The 24531-nt window shown below is 43.0% G+C and overlaps 1 protein-coding gene across 1 annotated transcript; it reads right to left on the bottom strand.

Annotated features, from left to right (window-relative positions):
- Nucleotides 1-1499: 1499 nt before the first annotated feature.
- abcc6a (ATP-binding cassette, sub-family C (CFTR/MRP), member 6a) lies at nucleotides 1500-23032 on the bottom strand. Its single transcript, XM_030059672.1, has 31 exons — nucleotides 22991-23032; nucleotides 19833-20009; nucleotides 19472-19597; nucleotides 15805-15942; nucleotides 13266-13388; nucleotides 12122-12183; nucleotides 11875-12006; nucleotides 10958-11164; nucleotides 9808-9985; nucleotides 9438-9599; nucleotides 9158-9250; nucleotides 8390-8593; nucleotides 8089-8235; nucleotides 7871-7958; nucleotides 7197-7266; nucleotides 6981-7107; nucleotides 6708-6884; nucleotides 6397-6564; nucleotides 5962-6145; nucleotides 5668-5752; nucleotides 5459-5576; nucleotides 5050-5257; nucleotides 4424-4734; nucleotides 3904-4103; nucleotides 3537-3663; nucleotides 3096-3197; nucleotides 2736-2882; nucleotides 2416-2574; nucleotides 2045-2211; nucleotides 1723-1917; nucleotides 1500-1608 (listed from the first exon to the last, which is right to left on the bottom strand). Exons 1-31 carry the CDS (start codon nucleotides 23030-23032, stop codon nucleotides 1500-1502), a joined length of 4533 nt encoding a protein of 1510 aa, XP_029915532.1.
- Nucleotides 23033-24531: the final 1499 nt, after the last annotated feature.

Genomic DNA, 24531 nt, shown 5'->3' with positions numbered 1-24531 from the left:
TAAACCACTGTGGGTGGCTGGTTACAGTGCCAGCCCACCACTGCACTATTTAAAATCCCCTGAAGGCTTGTCGTGAGTAGAGCTACTGCTTTGTAACAAATTGTGGATATTTTATCACAGTGGCATCCAAAAATATTTAGGCTCCTCAGATTTGCCCCATATTCACATATTCACTTTAAAAGATGCAACTTCAAGTATATCTAATATATTCAAATAAATTTTATTAATTCCAGCATGTTGTAGGCCTATTGTACAGGCAACACATTAACAGTAAATGATCATTCACAATACAAACAAGCATGATATAAAAATTATAAATATAATACAATTCTCAGAATTTTCAAGGACACTTTAATACACTTTGTCATATGACATAAATAAAGTAGGGCTCCTCATAAAGTATGTTGTCTAAACCAGTAAGACAAAAACAGTAAGTCCCTTCTCTTTGGAAAGACCATATGGATCTTTGAATGGAGAGTAAAGGTCAGCTTGGAGATGTGCTATTTTCAATCTGTCATGTCAGCATCAGAAGAACAATACAGATTTTTTTTTCTGTGTGTGTATAGTCCGAGCTGGTTGGTGGAGGCAGTGAGACAAATTCTTACACATAATTATCACCATTGTTTTGAAGAGGCTTTCTCCTCATTCATGGTGGTTTTCACTGCCAGTGTCAGGTTACATCTGACCAGCAACTTCTGTATTGACCATTTTATGTGTTTACTTTGACAGAAATAAACAAATGCCACAACATAGTTGGACATTTGGTAGTGTCTTGGCTCACCTCAGTGTTTTCCTCTATTTCCCTGCCTTATAAAAACTAAAAATTGGCTGCTTACAAGCTCAAATTCCTAAGACTGTAAAAACATTCACTTGTCCCGGGTTTTCCAGGGTGAACCTTTTGAAGGTTAGTGTGTCAGAGAATTATTTTCCTTACCCCAAAACTGGGACAGGAAAATAGAACACATTTTACTTGATTTATAATTACAAAATTGCCTTTTTTTATAATGTGAATAAAGTTGTCAACATTTAAGCCTGAGAGAACATCCAAAAAAATATACCCTGTATTTTTAAAACTCTTAAAATGTAGAAATCCTACAAAAATAATTTGGCTCCCATTCAAAAAGAGAATGAAAATCTTTAAGATTTGTGGTATGTTTTCATTCCAGCCCTTAGCTTAATCCTTGAATGGAATACTCCACTACTGTATATACAATATTTACAGGTTGTTGAATCTCAGAAATCCACTGTAGCTTTTGAGAATGCACCATCTGAGGTTATCAATGTCTTTTTCTGGCTTAGGACAGTATGTCTGTGTCGGTTGTAAACATGCAAATAGGGGCTGTATCAACAGCTTCCCTTCAGATTTATTCTTGGGTTGTAAATGAACAATGCCCACATGAAGAAGAGTTTTAAGCTGCCACAAAGCTTGAAATGGCCAAATTGAGTTGGAGAGCCACTGAAGGATGTACTGCTCCATCGTTGTGAGTGACCCGGCAGATCTAGGCCAAGCCAGCTTCCCGGCACATTCGGTAGAACTGTCCCCTCTGTGAGATGAGGTTGGCTGGAGAGTCTGCTTCAGAGATGTGGCCTTTGTCCATAACTATTACTCTGTGAAGACAGAGGCAGAGCTTTCAGATCCACAGTTTCTGATTACAGAGGAAGAAACACTGGACCAATGGACCAGACTTATGATTAGTATGTGATTCGTGGACTATAACCAACCTTGTGTAGTCCATGATGGTGTTCAGGCGGTGGGCAATGGTCAAGACAGTACAGTCCTCAAACTGTGTACGGATTGTGGATTGGATGAGCGTGTCTGTCTCCAGGTCCACAGCAGCTGTGGCCTCATCCAGAACCAGGATCTTGGTTTTCCTCAGTAAGGCTCTGGCCAGGCACACCAACTGGCGCTGACCCAGACTACACAGACCAGGGAAAAGAGATAGAGAGACTCAAATATTAGACATGGGCTGTATCTTATAATTTTGTCCAGCTATAGTGCATACAATTTATCAGTGAAGTATTAGCTTGATAAACTCCTCCTCACCTGAGGTTTTCCCCTCCTTCTGAGCATTCATGGTTGAGTTTGTCAGGCAGATTGGAGACAAAGTTCTTGAGATGAGCGAGCTCCAGTGCACTCCACACTTCCTCATCAGAGTAGGTGTCGAAGGGATCAAGGTTCATGCGGAGAGAGCCTGAGAACAGCACAGGGTCCTGGGAAAGAAGTACAGTATATCACCATCTATCATGAAAGAGCTTGAATTGATAAGATCGTTATTAGAATTTATGCTGCAGCACTAAGAAGGGCTTATTTTCCATTGAACAGTAAGACATCATGTGAAGCATGATGCAAGCAAAGGTTTTTATAATGCAGGATTTGCCAGTGCTCAAACCTTGCCATGTTAGCTCTGTTAGTACCTGAGGGATGATGGTGATGCGTGATCGGAGATCATGAAGTCCAATTTCAGCGATGTCGACACCATCTATAAAGATCTTTCCCTTTGCTGCCTCTAGGATCCTGAAGATTCCCAGGGCAAGAGAGGACTTCCCAGCTCCTGTTCTGCCCACTATTCCAACCTGGGAAACATTTGTTTTCACAGTCAGAATTTACATATGGTCTTTTCTTGGCAATATTTTGCGGAAGCCACAGTGAAACAGATTTAGCCAACAAATTCAGCTGATCAAGGATCGGAAATGGAAACAACTGTCAACCATTAGTATCAGACAAGATGACTCACTTTCTCTCTCTCTTGAATATGCACGGTGATGCCCTTCAGTGCCAAATCCAGGCCCTTGCGGTACTGCAGACCGTAGTCCTGAAACTCTATCGTGCCTTTCTGGGGCCAGGCCAGGGGCAGGGAGTTGCCCTCCACACTCCAACTAGCCTGAGTGAGGAGAAAAGCAAAGAGTGAGAACAGAACATTTAGCACACTTCTGTTTTTGTGGATTTGGATTTGATGCCCTGAGCTTAGATTTGCCATTATTACATTCATCACTGAGAAAAATCAAGCTTTATTTTACTGTACTTATTCTGTAAAATGTATTACTAGTAGCACTACATTGTGTGTGTGTGTGTGTGTGTGTGGTGCAGTGCTGACCTCCTTATCAGTGTCAGCATACTCCTTGACTCTTTCCACAGAAACAATGTTGTTCTCAACGTCAGTCCATGATCTCACAATCCAGCTCAGGATTCCAGTCACCTGAAATAGCCAACAAATTGCTGCTGATTTTTTCCCCCATACGTTAAATTGCCTTCTTATCTGCAGTGGTAATGTGCGACTGTGCAGAGTAATATATCTTTTTTTTTTTTTTTTTTTTTTTTTTACTTTCATCTCAGTTTGGCATGCTGCAGATTGCTCAGTGTGGCATGCAAGTGTGTGCGCGGAGCTGCTTGTAGTGGTTTTATCATGACTTTTTAGCCAGAGGGATCATGTGAAGATGACTGGCATTGTTGTTACAGTGGGTGAGTCAGGTATTTGGAACACCTGTTGTGGATACTGTGTGTTTGGGATTGTGCGTGTATGAGTATTTGTACTTACCTGGAGGGAGTGTGACACAGCCAAACCAACTATGCCTGGGCTCAGAGTGTTTTTCCCCATCACAGAGAGGATGGCCGCAGCTAACACCACACCATTCCCGACAAACTCCAGGTTGACTGCCAGCCATCTGTGGATGTGTCACTGATTTAGATGTGTGCAGGCAAGTTCCAAAGGTTTCTGCACTTTCACAATCATTCCACCGTGCTCAACACTAAAGCTGGAGAATGCGTTGCCTGACAGTGTAAAATAATGCATTCTCCTGCTCTGTTATCTGGGAAACAACAGAATACAGTTCTCTCATGCATCACAACTCATGACTCCAGTGAATGCATGTGGGAAAAGTCACTATTGTCATCACATTTCTCACCGAGTGGCAACAAATCGCGGGAAGTAGGACGTCTGGTTGAAGTCTACTCTCTTATTGGCCTGCAGGATGAACCTGGACTGCTCCCCAAAGGCCCGGATGACACTGGCGCCCTGCACCGTCTCATTGAAGTGGGTGTAGATGGGTGAGCGGCTCACAGCTTCCAGTCTCCGCAGCTGACAGGATGTGGCAACATAGAAGCTCTGTAGCCCACAGTGGAAAAGTAAAACACTGGCTTTTAATGAATTGTGTGAAACCAAGATGGGAGAGAGAGAGCAAGCCTGGATTTTCCCAGAATTCATAGTGAATATGCATAATATCTGTGTCAGCAGGTGGGAAACAAAACACAACTTAAGCCTGAATGGCAAAATCAGCAGAGTTGGTTTTGGAAGCGAGGGCTCTTATTTCCAATAACATACAGTTAAATGGAACTCGCTCATGTTAAACCACACCGAACATGGTTCTCTAAAAGAAACATCAAGAGTAAAATCAGTGGCTAGCTGAAAACACCGGAGAACTGTACCTGCACAAAGGCGTACAGGAAACTGAGAGGCAAGATGACCACGGCTGCGAAGGGCGTCGCCATCATCACAATTATGCAGACTTCCATGAGTTTAAAGACGTAGCTCAGCATCATTTTCAAGCCTTCAGGGATCATGCAGTCGATGGCGTCAATCTCTTTGGCAAAGCGGTTGAGTAGGTTGCCACTGGGCGTGCACTCAAAGAAGGACATGGGTGAGTGAAGCACGTTGTTCAGCAGGTCCATGTGCAGGTGGCGAGAAGCGATGATGCCGCCGATTGAGATGGCAACAGTTGTACCAAAGACAGCAATACCTAAACAGAACAGAAAGGAATGATCAGGACAGAAATGAACAGAACGAAAACAATATCCACTGAGTTCAGGACAAGAAAAACAATTTGAGGTACTTTTTGAGTATAAACCCAATGTTCAGTATGGGATGAATGCAGTTCATCTTGTCCTTGTCCATTGTTTTCTTTAACACACTCACATTGTATCTTAATACGTAATAGATGTGAGTGGATTTTTGCATTTTCAAGAGGAAAAACGCAACAAAATATCCATATTTCAGTTGAAAGGAACAACCCAAATGGACAGAATGTATTTTTGTAACTGTAATGCCAGCTAACCTTGTGCAAAGCCCAGTGCCCCAAACACAGTCAGCTTCAGGTCTGTATCAATCTGAGTGCCGTTTACAATGGGGTCGTCAGCCCACATGCTGAGCCAGTAGTTGTAGGCCAGCGAGGCGCCCTGCTGAAAAGCGTACAGGAAGACGATGGGAATGATGAGGGCCAAGCCAATGGTCTTGAAGTATTCCATGTACATCTCCAGCCTCACCTGTTGAGGAGGAAAACAAACACAGAAGTCAGCCTTGAGGAATGGCAGATGTCTGGCCTGTGTTTGTGTCAACAAAGTCAAGCCTTTCAGTCAGGCTTCTCGGAAAGAGATATGTGAATGTTTTTAAGGCAAAAGGGGACTTCCACTAAAACCTAATTACAAACCATTAGAGGCAGAGTAGAAAGCCACTCGCTTACTTACCCTTCCAGTGCGGGCTTTGTCAGCCTCAGTCAACTTGCCCAGCTCCTCTGGGACCTGCTCCTGCTCCGCCTCAGACACAGGCTCCATATTCTGCAGGTTAGTGTTAGTGGTGTCACCCCTGGGGAACACGGTGAGGCCAGAGGTCAGTTTCATCCAAAACATCCAAAACATCATTTTGGGTATTTCACAATTCAGTTTAGTTTACATACCCAATGAGCTGCTCCTGTGACAGGTCTCTGGAGAATGGCATGAAATCAACCATACTAAGACGAGCATTGGACCTTCTGGAACCAGCTGCAAGAACAGCACAGGTTTGCAATGTTTAATGTCAATTATTTTTGGTTGTTTGTTTGTTTTAATAATTCTCATTATGCGCAACTGTTCATCACCACCCATTCTGAAAGGATTTTAAAATATTGTAAAATAAAAGGAATAAAGCAAACACTGACAAAAGGTTAGAGATGAACAGGATTGTATCTTCTGACGCTGAAATGTCCCCATACCTCTCTGTATGGCATTTTCTTTCCGCTCTACGTTGGCGAAGGTGTGGATGAAATCAGCAAAGGCCCCATGGCGGCTAAGGAGCTCCTGATAGGAGCCGCTCTCTGTAATTTCTCCATCAACCAGGACAAGGATGAGGTTGGCTTGTGGCAGGAAGCTCGTCCCATGGGTTACCAGGATGCGGGTCTGCATAAAAAGCCACACAAGTCAGAAAAATACATGGTCATGAGAATGCAAAAACAAAACGGATATTTTCTTTAGGAAAACAAGTATCATGACATTTTCCATAATATGATGACAGTAACATAAGTCATAAGTTTGTTATGGCTGGGTGTTGTGAAACCATGTTTTGAGTCTTTGTAGTTGAGTCAGACAGGCCTAGGTGTGCTAAAAGGTGCTCATATCTTGCACCATGGAAGATTTGCAACACGCATTACCTTGTCTCTAAGCACTCCTTTTGGCCCAATGACTTTGTCAAAGATGTGTTGACCCACATGAGCGTCCACAGCAGACAGTGGATCGTCGAGCAGGTACACGTCAGCCCTCCTGTACACAGCCCTGGCCAGGCTCACCCTCTGCTTCTGCCCTCCTGACAGGTTCAGTCCCTGCATGGACACAATGATTGTGGTTTTGGGAAACATAATCCAGTGAATTTCGAGTCAAATGAACCCAGGTTTTTATTTATTTATTTATTTATTTTTAATAAAGGCCATTTCATATCACTTCTCAGAACAGATAACCTCCATACCTTCTCCCCAATCTCTGTGGCATCTCCTGCAGGTAAGATGTCCAGGTCAGGCAGCAGGGCGCAGGCCTCCAACACACGCTGGTACCACGTCTTCAGCTTTTCATGGCCAAACACTATGTTATCTTGGACTGTGGCGTTCTGTATCCAGGCCTGCTGGGGCACATATGCCGTGGAGCCCTGCGAAGACAGGTATCAAAAAAGAGATTGTGAGTATTTACTAAATTAAACCCACATCTACAAACAAGATTTGCACGTAGAACTTGTGCACGGTACCTTAACAGTAACACTGCCGCTCCTTTTCTCTGTTTCCCCGAGCATGGCAGACAGCAAAGAGGACTTTCCACTGCCCACATGTCCGACCACGGCAACCAGTGAACCACGAGGCACACGAATATTGATTCTGTTGAGAAAGAAGACACTTTTGCTGTAAGTTTACCTGATTTTTTTCTGAGTTTTTGTTGGATTTAATTGGTTTGACATAATGCATACCTTTTTAGACATGGAGGGCCCTCTGCAGACCAGCTGAAAGTGCCATTGTCTATCACCACGTCTTCCCCATCTACACCAGTAACAAAGCCAAGGGAACAAAATGTACAATGAACATTGAGGAAAGATTTTTTTTTTTTTTTTTTTTTTTTTTGCAAGTACACTATATTCCACGGATGGACAAAATGTACTATGGGCAGTGAGGACCGTACAATTTCTGTCAACCTGAACAGCAAACAAACTTTCAAAACAAAATTCCCCTTTAAGGTTACTCGTGAATTTGAGTGTAATTACAAGTGATTGAATTTGCTTAATCATACAAATTACAGAGTTGTTGCTTTTTCATAAACTGTCTCAGGAAGTGTTGACAGATTACAGACAGAAGAGGGGAGTTTTTCTTTCTTTGAATCATATGTCTGACTTCATGCTGTGATTTACATTCAACCACTGCATGGGAACATCCTATAATTACCCTGTCTACCAGTCAGCCCGAGACCCAGGAAGTGACAATGCACATGAGCCATACAAGGCTGTGGGATTCCACAGATATAAACAACAAATTCTCATAAACTGCTTGTATTGATTATGACAGCCTATGATTTCAGTGCTCATGGGAACCAAATTGAGAAATATTGCTGAAATTAAATAGCAGATTCTGTCATGGGTGGTGCTCTTACCAGAAGTCAAAGGAGCCTTTGTGACATTGTCCATTTTTAGTTCCTCTGAACACAGGTATTTCCCCAGACGTTTCAGAGACACCACAGCCTGGAATACGGTAAACCGTTAATTATCTCATCCATATGCATCTTATAGGTCCATTAATTCTTGATCTGGCGTCATTGAGTCACAGAGTAAACATTTTGGCATATTCATGTTAAAGGGCAGTGTTCTCTACCTGCATAGTGGTGCTCATTGCAAAGGGAAGCTGACTGAGTGGCGTCTTCAGGATGTTGATCAGCGCCATGGAGACGAAAACCTTCTGTGCGTCGAGGACGTTCCTGTCATCAATCATCACGTAGACTCCAAACATGGCAAAGGCGATCTTTGAGAAGAAACAGCATTCCAAATGTTACCTTTATGGACACAAACTGCTGTGAAAGGTTGTTTTTGGAGATGAAGTAGCTACAAATGGACCAGTTACTGCAACTTTTTTTTTTTTTCTGTGATTTGCTATTTTACAAATTCAACCCACTTACAAGGAAAGAAGAGGAGTTGAAGGACGCAATGGAGATGGAATAAAGGATCTGAGACTTCTTCAAGGCCTTGAGTTCCTTCTCTCTGTAGCCCAAAACCTGTTCGAGGAAGGCCTTCTCCCAGGCATAGAACTTCAAGATCTTGATTCCATTCAGGATCTCGTTCATCAGTCTGATGCGGCCATCCATAAACTTCATTTGGACTTCCTAATGACCAGACAAAAAGCTTTGTAGGTTTAAAAAAATAAACAAAAACATCCTCAGATAGAACTGGCACGAAGCAGAAAGACAGTAACCGGGCCAAAGTTAAAAATATACGCTCGTGAATATGGGTTTGTCGACTCTCGTCACAACTGTAGTAGTGTTATTGAACATTCAACAGCAATTAGTCATTTAACTTGTTAAGAATTAAATGCATTACAGGACTTGTTACATTCAACAATTTTATGACAAGGAAACCACAAAAGGCCAGGAATGCGGTCACTACATACCAGACTGCAAGTTCAATTAAATTTGTGTACAAATTTGTCAAACGTTTGTTGTTAGTCCAAAGAAATGAAAAATTATGTCTTCCTACCGCCTACTCTTTCCTGTCATTGTTTTTCAAAAGCATTATATAGTGCAGACATCAAAAGGACAACACAGAACGTACCATCCAGGCCAAACGCCCACATAGCTGCTCAGCCACTATCTAAACCAGCTGTGGCATCCCTGACCCAACATGCCAGATGTTAAGGCTACCGGGTTGAAAGTGTGTAGGAATCTCATTACCTGCAGTTTGCTTCTTTTCTTAGCTATGAATCCATTCAGTGGGAAGATGAGGATGACGGTAGCAATTCCTGCCAACGCAGATGGGCCAAGGTGCTAAAAATAAGAAGGATGAAGTTACATCAAGGGCCTTTCCAGAATAAACATGTCATGTAATCTAGGATTAGATTGAATCATCATCCAGCCAGTGCAATCTAACAGGCATTTATTATGAAACAGAGGAACTGTAAGAATGTGTTGAATTCAGTGAAGGACATCGTGAAAACACTAAATTCCAACACACCTGCCAGAGGAAGAAGAGGCAAAGGGCAATCTCAATAGGAGCCAGCCAGACAGCATTGAAGTACACCACAAAGTCCATCAGTTTCTGAGTGTCTGCTGAGACCAGGTTCACAATTTCTCCCACTGTGCAAGTCCTCCTGGCAGAACTGTTTATTACCAAAGACTGGAATGAGAGTAAAAGAGCCAAGACAATTAAGTCATCAATGCATCATTTATAATTTCCAACCAACTTGAAGGTTTTTGTGTGTCATTCATATTAAGTATAGGCTGCTACCCTTACTGCGGCACATTATTTTCCAGTCTGGAAAGAGAGAAAGCATGTTTGTTTGCCATGTAGGGCAATATATATGTCAGTGGGCACATATACGCACCTTCCTGTAAACCAGGCCCATAACAGCAGTCTTCACCCTCATACCCACGGTGAAGCAAGTGTACATGTACTGGTGGTTGAAGAGAGACTGGAGACAGGAAAGCAGAAACATGAGGGTGGCGTAGAAGTAGCCCTTCCACAGCGGAGCATCTTCGTCTCTCATGAAACCCAGCAGGAGGCTGTGGAAGATGATGAGGAAGAAGACAAAAAATATGACCTTCCTCATGAGGACATGCTAGGTAGTTTACACGCCACCAGTCTTCTTTTTTAAGTGCACACATAAATTTGCTAAATTTCTGGCTATATTGATTAAAAAAATATATTTCTCTTCAGGACTTTCCCTCGACAGTGACGCGTTATTCAAAATGGAAACAGACACAGACAGGTTGATTCTGTCAGCACATTTTTTCACTCTGTGTTTTTTTTCTACAATTTGGTGTTAAAAAGAGACTTGATTTTCATTGTATGCCTTAAACCAATGGCCTTGAGCGTTGCTGTGGCTGTTGGCTCACTGATCCACACAAAGCAGCTCCGGTTGCACAACAGTGCTCCTCTTGTGGCCACGCAGCCCTCACTCTTGGCTGGCGGTGCCCTTATTGTGGTCTACCGGCATTTCTGCCATTTAGAGCCTGCTCTCCCTCCCTGCTTGTTGCCTTACAGTGCTCTGCCATCCTCCATGCTGGAGCACACAGGGCTGTGGTCTGCTCTTCCTTTCTTGCTCACAGTTTCATGACCCTAATTAACACTTCTCCTGATCCTGTGCTGCGCATCAACAACAACATTCCTGTCTGACGACTGGAATAGTGCAGCGGTTGTTGGGTGGCGGGTTCAACCATGGCCTATTTGCTCCGTTGCCGGGTGCTGTTTTTTGTTTGATTGTCAGCTCCATGATCGTGGAGAAAAGAGAATGTAGGTGATATCTGAGGTCACACTTAGGGAGTGTGTTTCACAGCAATGTGCCAATATTTTGATTGCTGTGGGCTTTTAGTTTAAACCCATGGATGTCTGAGGGGGATGTCAGCGAGACTGTGGCACTTTTTGTTTTGCCAAAATCTGATAAACCATGTGTCTTAACTGATCATACCAGTACAATATTGGCTATTTCAGTTAAAATAACCCACTTAGGGTTTGTTTAGACTCTAAAGTCTTACCTCAACACCTGGGGGATGGCGAACATGAAGGCATCATGGAATATGATACACAGGGTGCCAGTCAGGAAGTAAGGACCAAACTTGCGTGCAAGTGTTCGGAACAGGAAGAAGCCAGAGCTCTGCTCTTTCTGAAGTTTTCTGAGGAGCTGAGCTTGGTCTGGCAGTCGGCTCCCCAGTGCCACACCCGACGCCAAGGCCTTCTCCTGCCTGCCAGAGGGGGAAAATGCACACAGTTACAGACGGGGCAGCTGCGTCAGTGATGTCTCAACAGGGTGCCGGCGCATTTCAAGTCTTTAATGTAAAACAGACAAAATGAAAAAAAAAGTTGTTATTAGTGCCACTAATGCACAGAAGTGTGATGCCAGCAGCCATAAAAAGGCATTATTCCCTAACATGTGAGCTGTGAGACTTAATGCGAGGTTATTGAGCTTAACGATCCATCTTCAAAGGGAGGATATGTTAACAACTTCTGAAAATGACCCAGGGCCCTTGTCTTGACATTATGGTACTGTATGTCCTTAAGGAACTCCTTTGGATGTATTTTTGGGCCAAACATGGCGATGAGACATCCTAAATTTCGATTTACAGCGATCAAAGCTAAGACAGGCTCTACTTGGGGGATTTATTCAGACAGTGTTGTATTGAAGTTTGACCACATCGCAATAAAATGGAATTGATTCTTTGGCCATCGAGCTTTGACAATAATGAGCACAATGCAATGGATTACAGGCCTGTGTCAAAATAGAAAACGATATGAACAGATGTCACAGTCCTGTCCTGCACATGTTGTTCACCCAACCATGACTTGCTGTGATTATTTTTATCCTCTCCTGCACACGTCTTCACGCTGCAATAAATGGCTAATAAATCACGCCTGAACATGACTTCATACCAACACGTTATTATCTAGTTCTCACTTTTGAAGTTTGGCGCATTCGGCTGTCCATGGCTTTTCCAGGTCGGAGATTATGTTGTCTGACGTGTCTTCTTCTCTCAGGGTCCAGAGGTCCTCTGCTTCCAGTGGCGTACGATATCCTTTCACAACAAGCCTGATGATTCATACACATCATTTTTAAGAAAATACACAGATTTTAGTAAACAAACACATGGTGTAGATCAAGTGACTCAGCTGTGTAATTGAGGGGTTTTTAAGAACCATCTTACCCGGTGAACCACCAGAAGAGAATCTTTGACAGAAAAGAGGCATCTTTCACGGGACAGGGATTCTGCAACAGATTACAGACCAGCATCACTATAGTTTGATTTCCAAGTGAATCTCTCACTATACTTTAAGGCTTTCAAGAAACACAAGGCACCACAGAAGCCGTCATTGATGGTTGAATGGTGCATTTGTGGAGAGCGTATTTACTGAATGCAAATGTGTGTAAACAGTATGATACAGTGAGGTGGCCCATTGTGAAGAGCAGAGGCCATGAACTCCCACAGGTCAGAATAAATAGAGTGCAGTGTTAGTGCTGGGTGAAGAGGACGTTTTTAGGTCTAACAGACGGAGTGGAAATGTGTCATCACTAACGCTCCAGCAGTGGATACATACAGCACAAGTTTGTGCTCTCACGCAAATTTCTACGCCATCCCTCCGCCCTGCCACCCCCTCACCGGCGTGTTTGCCTTCTTTATTGCCATCACTCTTCTTCTTCATCCCTCACTTCCTCTCTCCCTCTCTTCCTGTGAGTAACTCTAACCAGAGCGTGGGGCAAGGAGGAGGAGGAGGACACACTGAGGAGGGACCACTGGGTGTGTCTGCACCAGGCTGTGGCTTCTGCACACTCACCCTCCTCACCACTGGGAAACATTTTCTTAGGGACTTTTCCGGTTATTTTGATTGTTTATCACCAGAGAAGTATTACATCACATGGCTGTTGATGGGATGGAGCTTCATTTCCATTCACCTGCCATTTGTCCTAAATCAGTTTTGCTGTTTTGAGCTAGAAAAGGTTATGGCAGACTGGTGTTTGATTGGCTAGTGACATTCAGCATGTGTCACGTAATGGCTTCGGTGTTGTTATCCACCTCTGGTGCGAGTGAGTTGCCTTGATGGAATGCGGGAGAACAACGGCAAACACACACACACTCATTCACACTCTCCTCATAGGAAACTGAAGCACTGAAGTGAGAGTGGGAACGAGACATGTGGGGAGGAAGTGAATCATATAGCTTCCTCCAAAAGGGAAAGTGTGTTGACAAGAAAAGTTCAAAACCACAGGCTGGCTTTGCAGACATTCTCTTTTCTGGGCTCTGGCTGCAGTGGGCACGTTGACGGAAGTGGTCTACATTCTCTTCTGCTTACCTTTTCAAAGACTGTTTTTCCCTCTGGGGGCTGGTCAGCAAAACAGCACAGGAAGAGCTGGGCCAGTTGGATTGTGAAGTAGGAGAAGAAGGCCAGGTATCGCACAATATCAGAGGCAATGCCCTGTGATAAAGAAAGACACACATTAACAATCTGACTGGGACGATGGTGAAAATGCCACTTCCCTCCACTTTCAGTTTATTTGTTTCTTGCTGCTCCAGACAGATTTTGTAAGTTAGTCTTGTATTTTAAGCCCAGGACCAAATTAATTGGCAGTGCGGTCAAGCCCGTGCCACAGAAGAATAACATTGTTCCTACATCAACACTGTCAAAGATTTAATCAAAATATGTTTTTGTTGTTTCATCTCTTTCAACATTACTTAACAAATCACACAACATCCTGTGGTGTGCAGTGTCATTTATATTCAGTGTGGCTTTAGTGAGTTTCACAACTCTCAGCACTCTTTAACTAAGTGCACAATACGGGTTTTCTCATGCCTACACATTATATAGCACAGGATATGGTTTATACACCAGGATCACAGACACAATAAAGCCTATTTTGAACAGTTAAGCTAAATCAGGGTGAAAACCCAAAGTCTTTAATGGTGCACTTTATATAAATGAAACGATAGTTAAAGCTGCAGTCAGTCACGCTAAGAGCCCATATCTGTAAATAGAGAGTGTGGTTCACAAACCAGCACCCTTTACTTTCAATCAAGGGAGCAGCCAAGATATTAACCACTCAGCAACATTTGTGAAATATAGGACACACATGTTATTTTTAACATACAGAAATTGTGGGTTTTGGCAGACACATTGTTTACCACTGGGTCAACCCCACTACCACGACCATTCTGTCGTGCAGCAGTCGGGTTTACATGAGCCATAGTAAACACTGAAAAGAGTTCTTTCCTGGAGAGAGGTGCTATGCCCAGAAGAGCGATACGAAGAGGCCAAACAGATCCGGCCACACAGTGCAAAACAGTTGGGATGGCCAGGGAGTGGGTGGGAGAAATGTAGGTCAAGCAGCTAAGAATGACCAATGGTCCAAAACATGAACTCTGTCAACTCAAGCCTTTAGCATTGTGGTGAGAATTATTCACTTTCTTTACAAAAGCTTTTTTTTTGTTTGAAAATGTGTCAGTGAAATATTAAATGTATACTGACACACTGAATAAGGACAAACTGCTGAGCAGTGCTGCATCACTTTTTTTCTCTCTCATTTCACTAGCCTATCACAAACCCCACAGGCCTCTGAAGTGGTCTAGGCTAAGTATTGCACAACTGGTCACGTGTGTAATCTATGTGCACGTGCGCTGGTGCACAAAATGGGTACATCTGTGTCTGAAATCTAAACGACCTTACGTTATGTGTCTATGTGTGGATGCATAGATTTCCATCTGGCTGTGTTTACGGCAGTGTAGGCCCATAAACACAGCACTGACGTTCCACTGGTCTGACCCTGGCCTGCCATGTCTCACCAGCGTTTATCCCAGGGCCATCATTATTCTCCCCCAAGCAGTGTGGGAATGTCACACTGAGGACTATAAAACAGAAATATGGATGTGTGTGTGTTTGTGTGTTTTTATAGAAATGCAAATGCAGCTGCCCCATGGCTGTGTGCATTTAAATAGAGACTTACCCCATACAACAATGATTGCAGTGTCTGATGGAGACACAGGAAGAAAAGAAAAACTTAAACACACACAGGCTTGACCAGAATTGGCAGTGTCATCCTCCAACACTTGGTTAACTTAGGGTTACCTTGGTTAACTGTGGGGGATGAAATAGAAACCCATTGCTGACACAGGGTATATCTCAAGCTGTGCTGTAGGAGTCTTATGTCTAGACTATGGGTAGACTATACTAGACTAAACTAGACTAGATATGCCTTCAGGCTGTTTTGACTCTGCAGGGTCACTGAGTCCAAACTTGACTATACAGATGCACTGAACCACAGCTCACCACCAGCGCACAGAGGAAAGGACATCTTGGACACTTGGAACATACAGTGCTTGCACGTACTGCATGCGTGCATACAGGACATAGTGATAATATTCACATTATATGATATTGTATGGGGTGGCAGTGATTTTCAAAGTGGGGTCTGGGGACCCTCAGGGTTCTTGAGGAACTTCCAGTAGGTCTTTAGCAAAATAAGGAATAGCTTCATTTCACTGTAATTTAATACACCAAAAATTATTATTATCATTATTATTATTATTATTATTATTATTATTATTATTATTATTATTATTATTATTGTTATTATTATTATTTTAACGGTATGATTTCATGTCATCATTTTGAATCTATTTATTGATGTTGTCAGTATGACATCTAAACACTTTAATACTTATCAAGTTATCTTGTCATATCAGGATCCTTAGGATTCAAAATCACTTCAAATGGGGGTTCACGGGTGACTGAAAATCAATTTATTGGGCCAGAAAAAGTCTGAAAAAAAACCCTCTGGTGTGGAATGTTATCGTATCGTATTGTATGGTATCGTATCCCAGTAGGCCAAACACCATACCTCATCCATGGCCAGCTGGATCTTTGCTCTGAGAGGCACCAAAGAACAGACGACGGCCAAGAGCCAGAAAAGGAAAAGGAACACAGAGGAACGGCAGCCTCTTATCCTTTCCAACTGGATGATGCAGAGGGCCAGGATCTAGAGGGAGAGAGGGAGAGAGGGAGAGAGAGAGCGAGAGAGAGAGAGAGAGAGAGAGAGAGAGAGACTGGGTTTAAGAAATGAAATATGTGGCTGTTATGGCATTAGGACAACCTAATCAGAATTTATGGACATAATCAAGTCAAAACCAGGGCCCCAAACTCTAACCTGTGAAGCCACATTAGCATCCTGTGCCTGTAACAGCTCTGAACCATCTTCTTTCTTTTTACCGTGGGATACAGTGGTGAATTTTTAAAAGAAAAAGAGCTGGAATAACACATTTCTAAGCAGGCATTCAATAGTACTTTAATTCAATTGGAGCAAAAAAAAAAAAAAAAATCACTTAGCATATTTTCCCATATTCGCTGCCAGTGTCACTGCCAATATTTTCAACAGAGCTGAGAAAATATAACCAGGTTCAGTCTGATCTAATGTAGCTGCTGCTGGTTTTGAGAAGAAATAGGTTCTGGGATTTCCCTGGCCACAGGCGCAGATGTCATTTGGCTGACTTTCCCCAATAAAAACTAACACATGTATGGTATGCTGTCCATCCTGCCTGCACTGCTTTTGCTTAGCTACAGGATACAGTACTTTAGTAAATGAAAACTTTAACTGCAATCTTTCTGCAAAAATAGGACTGATTCAGTGTTTGGACACCGCTGTCTGCCTCTGTGACAGTCTCGAGAGAAGCCATGCATCTTCCTGTGGTGTTTGAACCACTATAATTGGTCTCTGTCTGAGTGGTTAGCCAAGTGAGACGTCACTTTACCATGCCAGCTCATCACCAAGTGGGGAGAGAGGTGGTTTAGGTTGCATAATGAATGCCATACTGGTTACTTTGGGATGAGCCGCAGTACTATCCTGTTATAAACTAGTGGTCTCATAATTATATAAGCTTTTTTGCATCAATAACCTGACACATTTTGAAGAGAGGCGTGTGCTGATTTCTGCATGGTGGTTATAGAGGTGTACATATTCCTGAATTCAAGCCAAGCTGGGATTGTGAAATAACTGTGCAGGGCCAAATTATTTAATTAGTTAATTAATTCAGTCATTCATTAATTTCTGTACCTATTTCACACTTACTGAGATAGGCTGCAGCATATCCCTGCATGCATTGGATGGAGACACCTGGGACAGGTTGCCAGTCCGTGACAGTGCTAAATCTGACAGATTAACACTCCTGGATTAACACCCACTGGGACCTTTAGAGTCCCAGTCCACCTGACTTGGATGTCTTTAGACTGCGGGAGGAAGTGGAGGAAATCCAAAAGAATAAGAGTAGGTCTTGCAAACCACTCTGACACTGAAAGTGAATGGGGCCAATTCAAGCTGGAAAAAAATCCAAAGCATTCTAAAATACTGATTGCAACACAATACGCTGACATAAATTCATTTATTGTCTCTAAAACTGAGTCGAAATGTTATTACCTGGTGTTGAACTACTCTCACTCTATGGCACACCGGTGTGTCTACCCTGGTTATCAACCAATGGCCTTCCTCCATGAAAAAGTACTCAACACAGGGAATAGCTTTCTACCCCAATTCGCCCACACATTGAGCTGACAGGGACTCAGCTTCATCATCCCCAATCACACCCTCAATAACTGTGAGGAAACTGTAAATCTTATCTTGGATCGTCTAATCTTAGGGGCAACGTCCCTCTATTCCTAGACTTCTCCTCTGACTTCCCATTTTGCTGTAAACCATCCAAGCCTGCCCATCTGTTTGTACAAGTCAGTGGGTGGAACGAAGTCCATTACTAAGCCCTAATTCAAACCCTAACTAGTAATTACATGGGAAGTGTGTAGTCCCGGGGAAGGAAAAGCACTTTTTACGTCATGGTATTGCTGATTATGGTTACGGTGTCATATGTGGACTTTTCATGAATAGTGACCACGAATCATCCGTGGGCTGAATGACTCGGGCAAAGCTGTTCCCATACTATACGTTGACTGGGGCTGAAGGCGCAACCAGATACGTTGGTCAGAGCGGCGAGTACGTTGTGTTCCAACCAAATCAAGAAACCCAGGGCATGGGTGGTGATGGTTGCAATCATCATCCAGAAAATTACATCCTTTCATATAGATAGCTCTGGTAAGTAGATTTATGATGTGCTTTTATTATTTATTTGTTTTATTTATTTATTTATTCGTTTAATTTTAAAATGGACACCACGTGGCAGTCCAAGTACATGTAGGGGGCAAGTGTATAAAATCTAAAATTAGATAAAACACAAACAGTACAATTGAATTATACATACTACAGTGAAATCAGTATTGTATCAGGATGACTGGTGACATAATGCAGCGTCTAAATTCAAATGTTAATATCATATCATGATGATGTATTAGATGTTACTTGTCTGCCTCTGGTGTGATAAGTGTTATGCTCAGAAGAAACTGCTTTTTCTAAATTCACCCTGTATATAAAAGAAGTCTCAGTGTATTTTTGTTTACTTAGGAGTCTGAAGCGACCACAGGTGGGCTAGACTGTCTGACTTTGAGAGAGTGAGCCTGTCCAGGACCTGGACTGGACGGGAGAGAGAGGGAGCTTTGTGGGTAAAATCTATGGCTCTGTAGGTCGGATTTGGAGGCGCGTTGGCTTACATCAATCCCTCCTAGCGGGGCTCTGTTGTAAATCTTACATCACTCCTACCTAGAATAAACAGCACTTTATGCCAGCTTAGGCCTGCCACCCATGTTGTGAGCTGCACCCCTCGCCTGCTCGCTCCTACCCATCAGTTACACACAATTTAAAATCTACCGAAAATGACTGGGGGCCACGTTTTGAGGAACACTCAGGGGTATTTTCTTCAACACAAGCCACTGAGGACATTATTTTGATTGTACACTAGCCATTATCCTTTCTAAATAATGTCCTGTAACCCCCCTACACACTGTAATGATCCAAGTGGTGGGGCCATTATGGTTAGATTCAAGATGTTTTACGGGAGGTGAGATAAACAACATTTTGTGAAGATTAGGGGTGCAATTGAGACTACATAAGGTTAGACCGGTCTTACACTGATTGAGATCTGCACGTGTGAGCTGTTCTTGCTCAGACATGGACAAATTGATATATGCACTAAAGATTTTGACTGTGCATAGGCTTTCAAAACCTTGCTTTCATTGTCCACTAATAAGTTAAAAACTGGGCCATGGATTTTTCTGCTTTTTCTATCTTTATCCAGAGGCACTGCCTTTTTAATACTTTCAGCAAAAATACATCTTTGGTGAAGACAGCGGAACATAAAGCCACGTCAAGCTGCCATTTACATTATTAGGAACTGGCCAACAAGGCTGCAAAGAGTAATTAATTTCCCTCAAGTCTGTGTGACTCAGCAAGTCATATCCCATTCATGCACCACCAAATATCATCCAAAATCTGAATTGTACCCTCAGTTCCCATAGCTGACTAACATATAAAATGAAAACTGTCTGTGTCTGATAATTTGACATTTGGACTATGTCAAACGAACCCATGGGCACAGTAGAGTCAATGTAGAGTCAAGTAGAGAGTTACCTACCACAGTCATGCTGCGTATGATGGGGCTGAGTAGGAAGACCATGTGCTGCTGGATCTCCTGGCTTCTCTCCAGCAGGATGTAGAAGAACTCCACAAAACCAAAGGAGGCCAACAGGAAGCCCAGCATCTAGGTGGAAGGTTAACGGAAGATAGATGAGAAAATTATCTGAAGGCTACTGTAACCCAAACTTTTTTTTGTACAAATCAAGGCCATATCCCAAAATCTTATATTTGTGTTAATATTATGATTTGATCAGAAAACCCAGGATGATGAAGCTGGTTTTATTCTGTTCTTTGCTGCGGCTGTATGGATATCCCATCTACTCAGTGTGATGACTCTGTATTTGAGTGTGATGTCTTACCATCTTGGCAGTGCAGAGGCAGGAGATGCGAATGCGCCCACGGTCATGGCAGTAGAGGTGGAGACAGTAGAAAGGGGCCAGCAGCCACAGGTAGATACAAGGGACCCACACCAGCACTGTGTTCTGGAAACACTGTGTCAGGTCTGGGTTGGCCGTGTACCATGTGCGGTTCCAGTCCTGGTGACAAGACAGAGGCATGAACTGTGAGAAGTGTAAAGTCAGGCTAGGCTGGAAAATCAACAGTAATAAACTGATGTTAATCTCCGTGATAACATTCGTCATCTGACAAAGTAGGGCAACGCTGAGTCCAGAGAATCTAGACTTGGTGCAGGTACTTCATTTCACTGTGTATCTAGGCAAAGGCGAGTGAAACCACAGCAAGTCAACAGACTGTGTGTGTCTGTGTGTGTGTGTCTATGCATGAGACAATGTCTCTTCTTTCCAAAAAGCTGAATCAGTTTTGGGACTTTCTGACCACATCTCAACCATGTTTCATAACTCTCTCCAATTGTGCAGATAATGGAAACTATCAGCACATTATGCCGTGAGGTTAAAGATTATACTAATAATGAGACTTAAAAACAATGAAAGTTGACACAGATACGGTGTGTTTGCCAACTGTTGCCAAATTTTAAGATTATGTAATAGCAACAGCACCAGGATAGGTTGTCGACCGTAAAAAGACCAAAATACCAGCAGCTAAGTGGCCTGTTGTTCTCTTGCCTTCCTTGTTTATCACCTCCTTGGCCTAATGAGGGCAGGGTGTCTGGCTGCTCGAGTGAGACAGCCCTGTGGAGTCACCACAGGAAGTGGTTTAAAGGTTGGAGCGTGAAGGCCCAGTCTAGCCTGTCTGTAGACTCCCAAAGGGATAAGGGAGAGTGAGTGACCACAATTGATGGCAGCTGCAGGATCATTATGTAACAACAATCCACCCACAGTGCTGTCAGTGAACCACGACAGGTGAGGCTCCTCAGAGGAGATACTGATGCTACTATGGCAGGTCTCAGCACCAGTAGTTACTAAATCACTTTCTACTACTGGAGAGCCATGAAGGTCTGAAGCATGGTTGTACAGTAGGCTCACTAGAATCAGTGCCACTACACATTTATGGCTATCTTACCACAGGGTGACAAAAGCGGTTTTCTCATATAAATCTCAGTAAACATAGCCAGTTAGGGTTATGCAATGACTGCCCCGTTGTGCACATACTGTATGGTAGTGGTCTCAGTGGGCCCTGATGTACCAGAGTCCATTTAAGTGATAAATTGCTTGAGAGTCAGTGAGTGGGAGGCTACTTTCGCAGACTCTTCTGATTCCTGCGGTCAGCTGCAGGCAGGTGAGCGGAGCACTTCTCTGTGAGAGACCCAACTTGTCAAACAAACTCCAAGCTCTTTCTTGGTCATCTTGCTCAGTATTTATGCTGCTTCTCACCTCTGGCTGAAGGGCTTACAGTGAGGTGGGCCAGCAGTTTGGATGCCTTGAGGAGTCTATTTTTACCTGTCAGGCACGGTGATGTGAACCTGGAGAATAGAGACTTCTATTGTATAGCAAATGTGCTGAAGGCCTTTTGTATAGGCTGCGGATTTAATAAACAAATGTAGTATCTATTGATTGCGGCGATGTGGTAATGTGGGTGGGAATTTCCCTCTAGACAAAATGGATAACATACCTGTTTTTTGTATTCTTTATATTGTTATGTCATGTTCTGAATATATATTGCATTGCTTGGTGAACCTCAAAAAAACACCATGCCCATAATGTGCAGAGTATGTGGCTCAGTTGAACTGAGATGCACTCAGGACACTATAATTACAGAGTATTTATTGTTGTCCTGACAGTTTCATCTATTGCCTACATTTTGTCTCATCCTGTCTCATTTCAGGATGCTTTATCTTTAAAGAGAAAGACCTGTGGAAGATGTTTTCTATAGGACTTTGAAATAAAGCCACACAGTATAGCTTGCAGGTGAGTTGTTTCACGACTTCTCCCACCAAGCTGAAGACTGTACATGTCAAAGCTCAGTATTAATGGCATATAAATTCCTATCACTACCCTAGGGCAATGAACAATGAGGTGCCAGCAGTGACGGGGATTCAAAAATATGTGATTATCTCCTTGATTATTACAATTAACTGAGGTACTTTGCTGCCAACATCAGACCACAACATCCACACACTGTCGGTAAAACTTTACACGGTTACATGGTGTATCATGGTTTGGAATGGGTGTTTTGCAGTTAAGAACATGAGCATCCCAGCCTGTTTTTTTTTTTTTTTTTTTTTTTTTTAGCAGCAGCAGCAGCAGCAGCAAAAGAGGCCAAAAGAGAATCCACAGCTTAATGGTATCTTTCTCACAGTCACACGGCTTTGCAGAGGTATAAGGAGAGAGAGTAAGATCAATAAACAGAGAGAAAGAGAGCCGGGACCGAGTACATTCAGTGGCTTTGGACCACGGCCATGCTCCTACTGTATTTTCGAGCTCGGATACAGAATGTGGAGGTTTGCTAATATACAAGACGAAGGAATATTAGACAGCAGCAGCTCCCTCAATGTGACGCAAGTCCGCAGCCCAGCGTCACATGCTGCTGAATCATTTTTCATGATGACGGTAGAAAACCCCAACTCTCATCAAAGGTGAATTCGCCCATTTAAGCCTTGCATTAGGTTGAGTTTCCAATGAGCTCATGTAAATAACGGCTGTAAACTGAGTAGGTCACTGTATTCTATGGTGTCTTCTGATACCGCTGACGACTGCCAGCTGACTTTTAAAGTCTGTTGGGAGTCCCCACCTGAACTTTAAGATGAACTTTAGAAATAGGGCAAATCAGATTATTTAATAGATTACAACCATGTCATCATCACTGTCAGTATTTCACGCCAGGTGCCATAAACAGCATTTTGATGCTCTGTCCACTTTGATTATTCAGATTCAGACAAAGCAAAAGCATACAAACACACACATTTTACACAAATAATTAATAACTGATAGAAATGAAAATGGACCATATATATAAAATGAACTATTATTTTGCCATGATAAAAAAAGCTAAAAACTTTTTTAAAAATTGAATTGAATATGGATTTACAATATTTGAAAGACACATAATAAAGAAATATTGTATGTACACAGGATCAATGAACACCACCAGGTCCACTCACCCATAGAGGGTCCAGGCCACTGAGTCTGCAAAAGGCATCCATCCACCCGCTTGCTCCTTCCTCCCTGATGCTCCTCTTGTTGGGGTCGAACGGTGCTGCTCCTCACGCTTGGCAGCAGTCACTCAGTGTGAGCTCAGGTGCTGTGTGTGTATGCGTGTGTTTGTAGGGGAAGAGAGAGAGTGTGTGTGTCTCCTTATTGGACTTTTCCTCTCAGTGCAGGTACTATGTCTTGGGTTGGCCGGTTCCTGTTTGTCTGTCTGGGTGGCACACTCACTGTGTTTATTAGGGTGTGTGAGTATTTCTGTGTGAAAAAAAAAACTTTTTCCTCCTCCACTAAAACACCACTCTCCCCTCAATGACTTCTCAATGACTCTCTGTTTCTGTCTCCCTCACTCTTTCAACCGGTGCTGCTCCGAGATCCTGTGTCCTTCTGACTCTCACTCTGTCTGTCTGCTGCTTATGAGTGTGTCTCCTTGTTGGGTGGGTGGAAATATTTCTCCCTCTCTCTCTCTCTCTCCCTCTCTCTCTCCCACATCTGTTGGATCTTGGTCCAAACACGACAGCTACTCCCCTCAATGGGATGATAGCTCCACACCCAGCCTAACTCCTCCCACTTTCAATTACTACCCCCCTACCTTCTTTCTCTTTCTGCACTCCTCTTCCCCCTTCCCTCCGTCACAAACCACCAGCCGTCTCCCTCCCTGACCACACAGGATCTGTTTTTACATCGGCATACTTTTTAAAGTGAGACTACCACTGTTCGGCTATATAATCACCATAATTATGGTCTCAACTAAACTTATTACCCACATATTAGTAGCTCAAGTCACAGTTGTGTGATATCTATTTGTACGTATCACCAGTGTGGCACAACGCTCAACATACCAGTGTGTATGTGTGAAAGCCCTTTGGAGTGGACACTGGCAGGCTTTTATAACACATTAGCTGCTGATGATTCATAGAGTGAAGGTGCAGAGCCCGGTTGCGCCAGATGGGTGCTGAGTTTTAACTATTTTTGTGAGTGGAAAACAAAGAGCTGTAATGATTGCGCAAAATGTCACAAGTGTTTCCAGCTATTGAAAAAAAGAATATATTAAATTTGCTGATATAGGAAAAACAGGGATTCACTCAAATTAGTCAGTCTGACTGGTTCTGAGACTTTCCATTTGTGATGGAAGTGGAAAAGTGGAAGTGGGACAACATAATGTATAGCTGGTCATTCAATGACGCTGTGTGCCAAGATTAAAAATGACTTATCAGCACTTTTTATGTGCCTTTGTGTCTGTTTAGGTGCACGGGTGAGAATATGAGTAACTCTGGTTCACTGGCGCTGGCTTTTGTTCAATAACATTTTCTTTTATAATAAACACTACTGAAAAATCTGTTTCTTATTCCCTTATTCATCCACACTCTTTGCGCAGTAAAAACAGAGCATGTGGTTGAAAGCGCTTTGTAGTCTGCTAAAAACCAACATCGAATGGCGTGATGATGGTCACTCTGGTCATGACCCAGGGGAAACTTCAGTACAGCTGCTGGGGCAG

This window comes from Myripristis murdjan, chromosome 1 (assembly GCF_902150065.1).
Source record: "Myripristis murdjan chromosome 1, fMyrMur1.1, whole genome shotgun sequence".
NCBI lineage: Eukaryota > Metazoa > Chordata > Actinopteri > Holocentriformes > Holocentridae > Myripristis > Myripristis murdjan.
The sequence above is the reverse complement of the archived record's forward strand: the minus strand, read 5'-3'. Positions and strand labels throughout refer to the sequence as shown.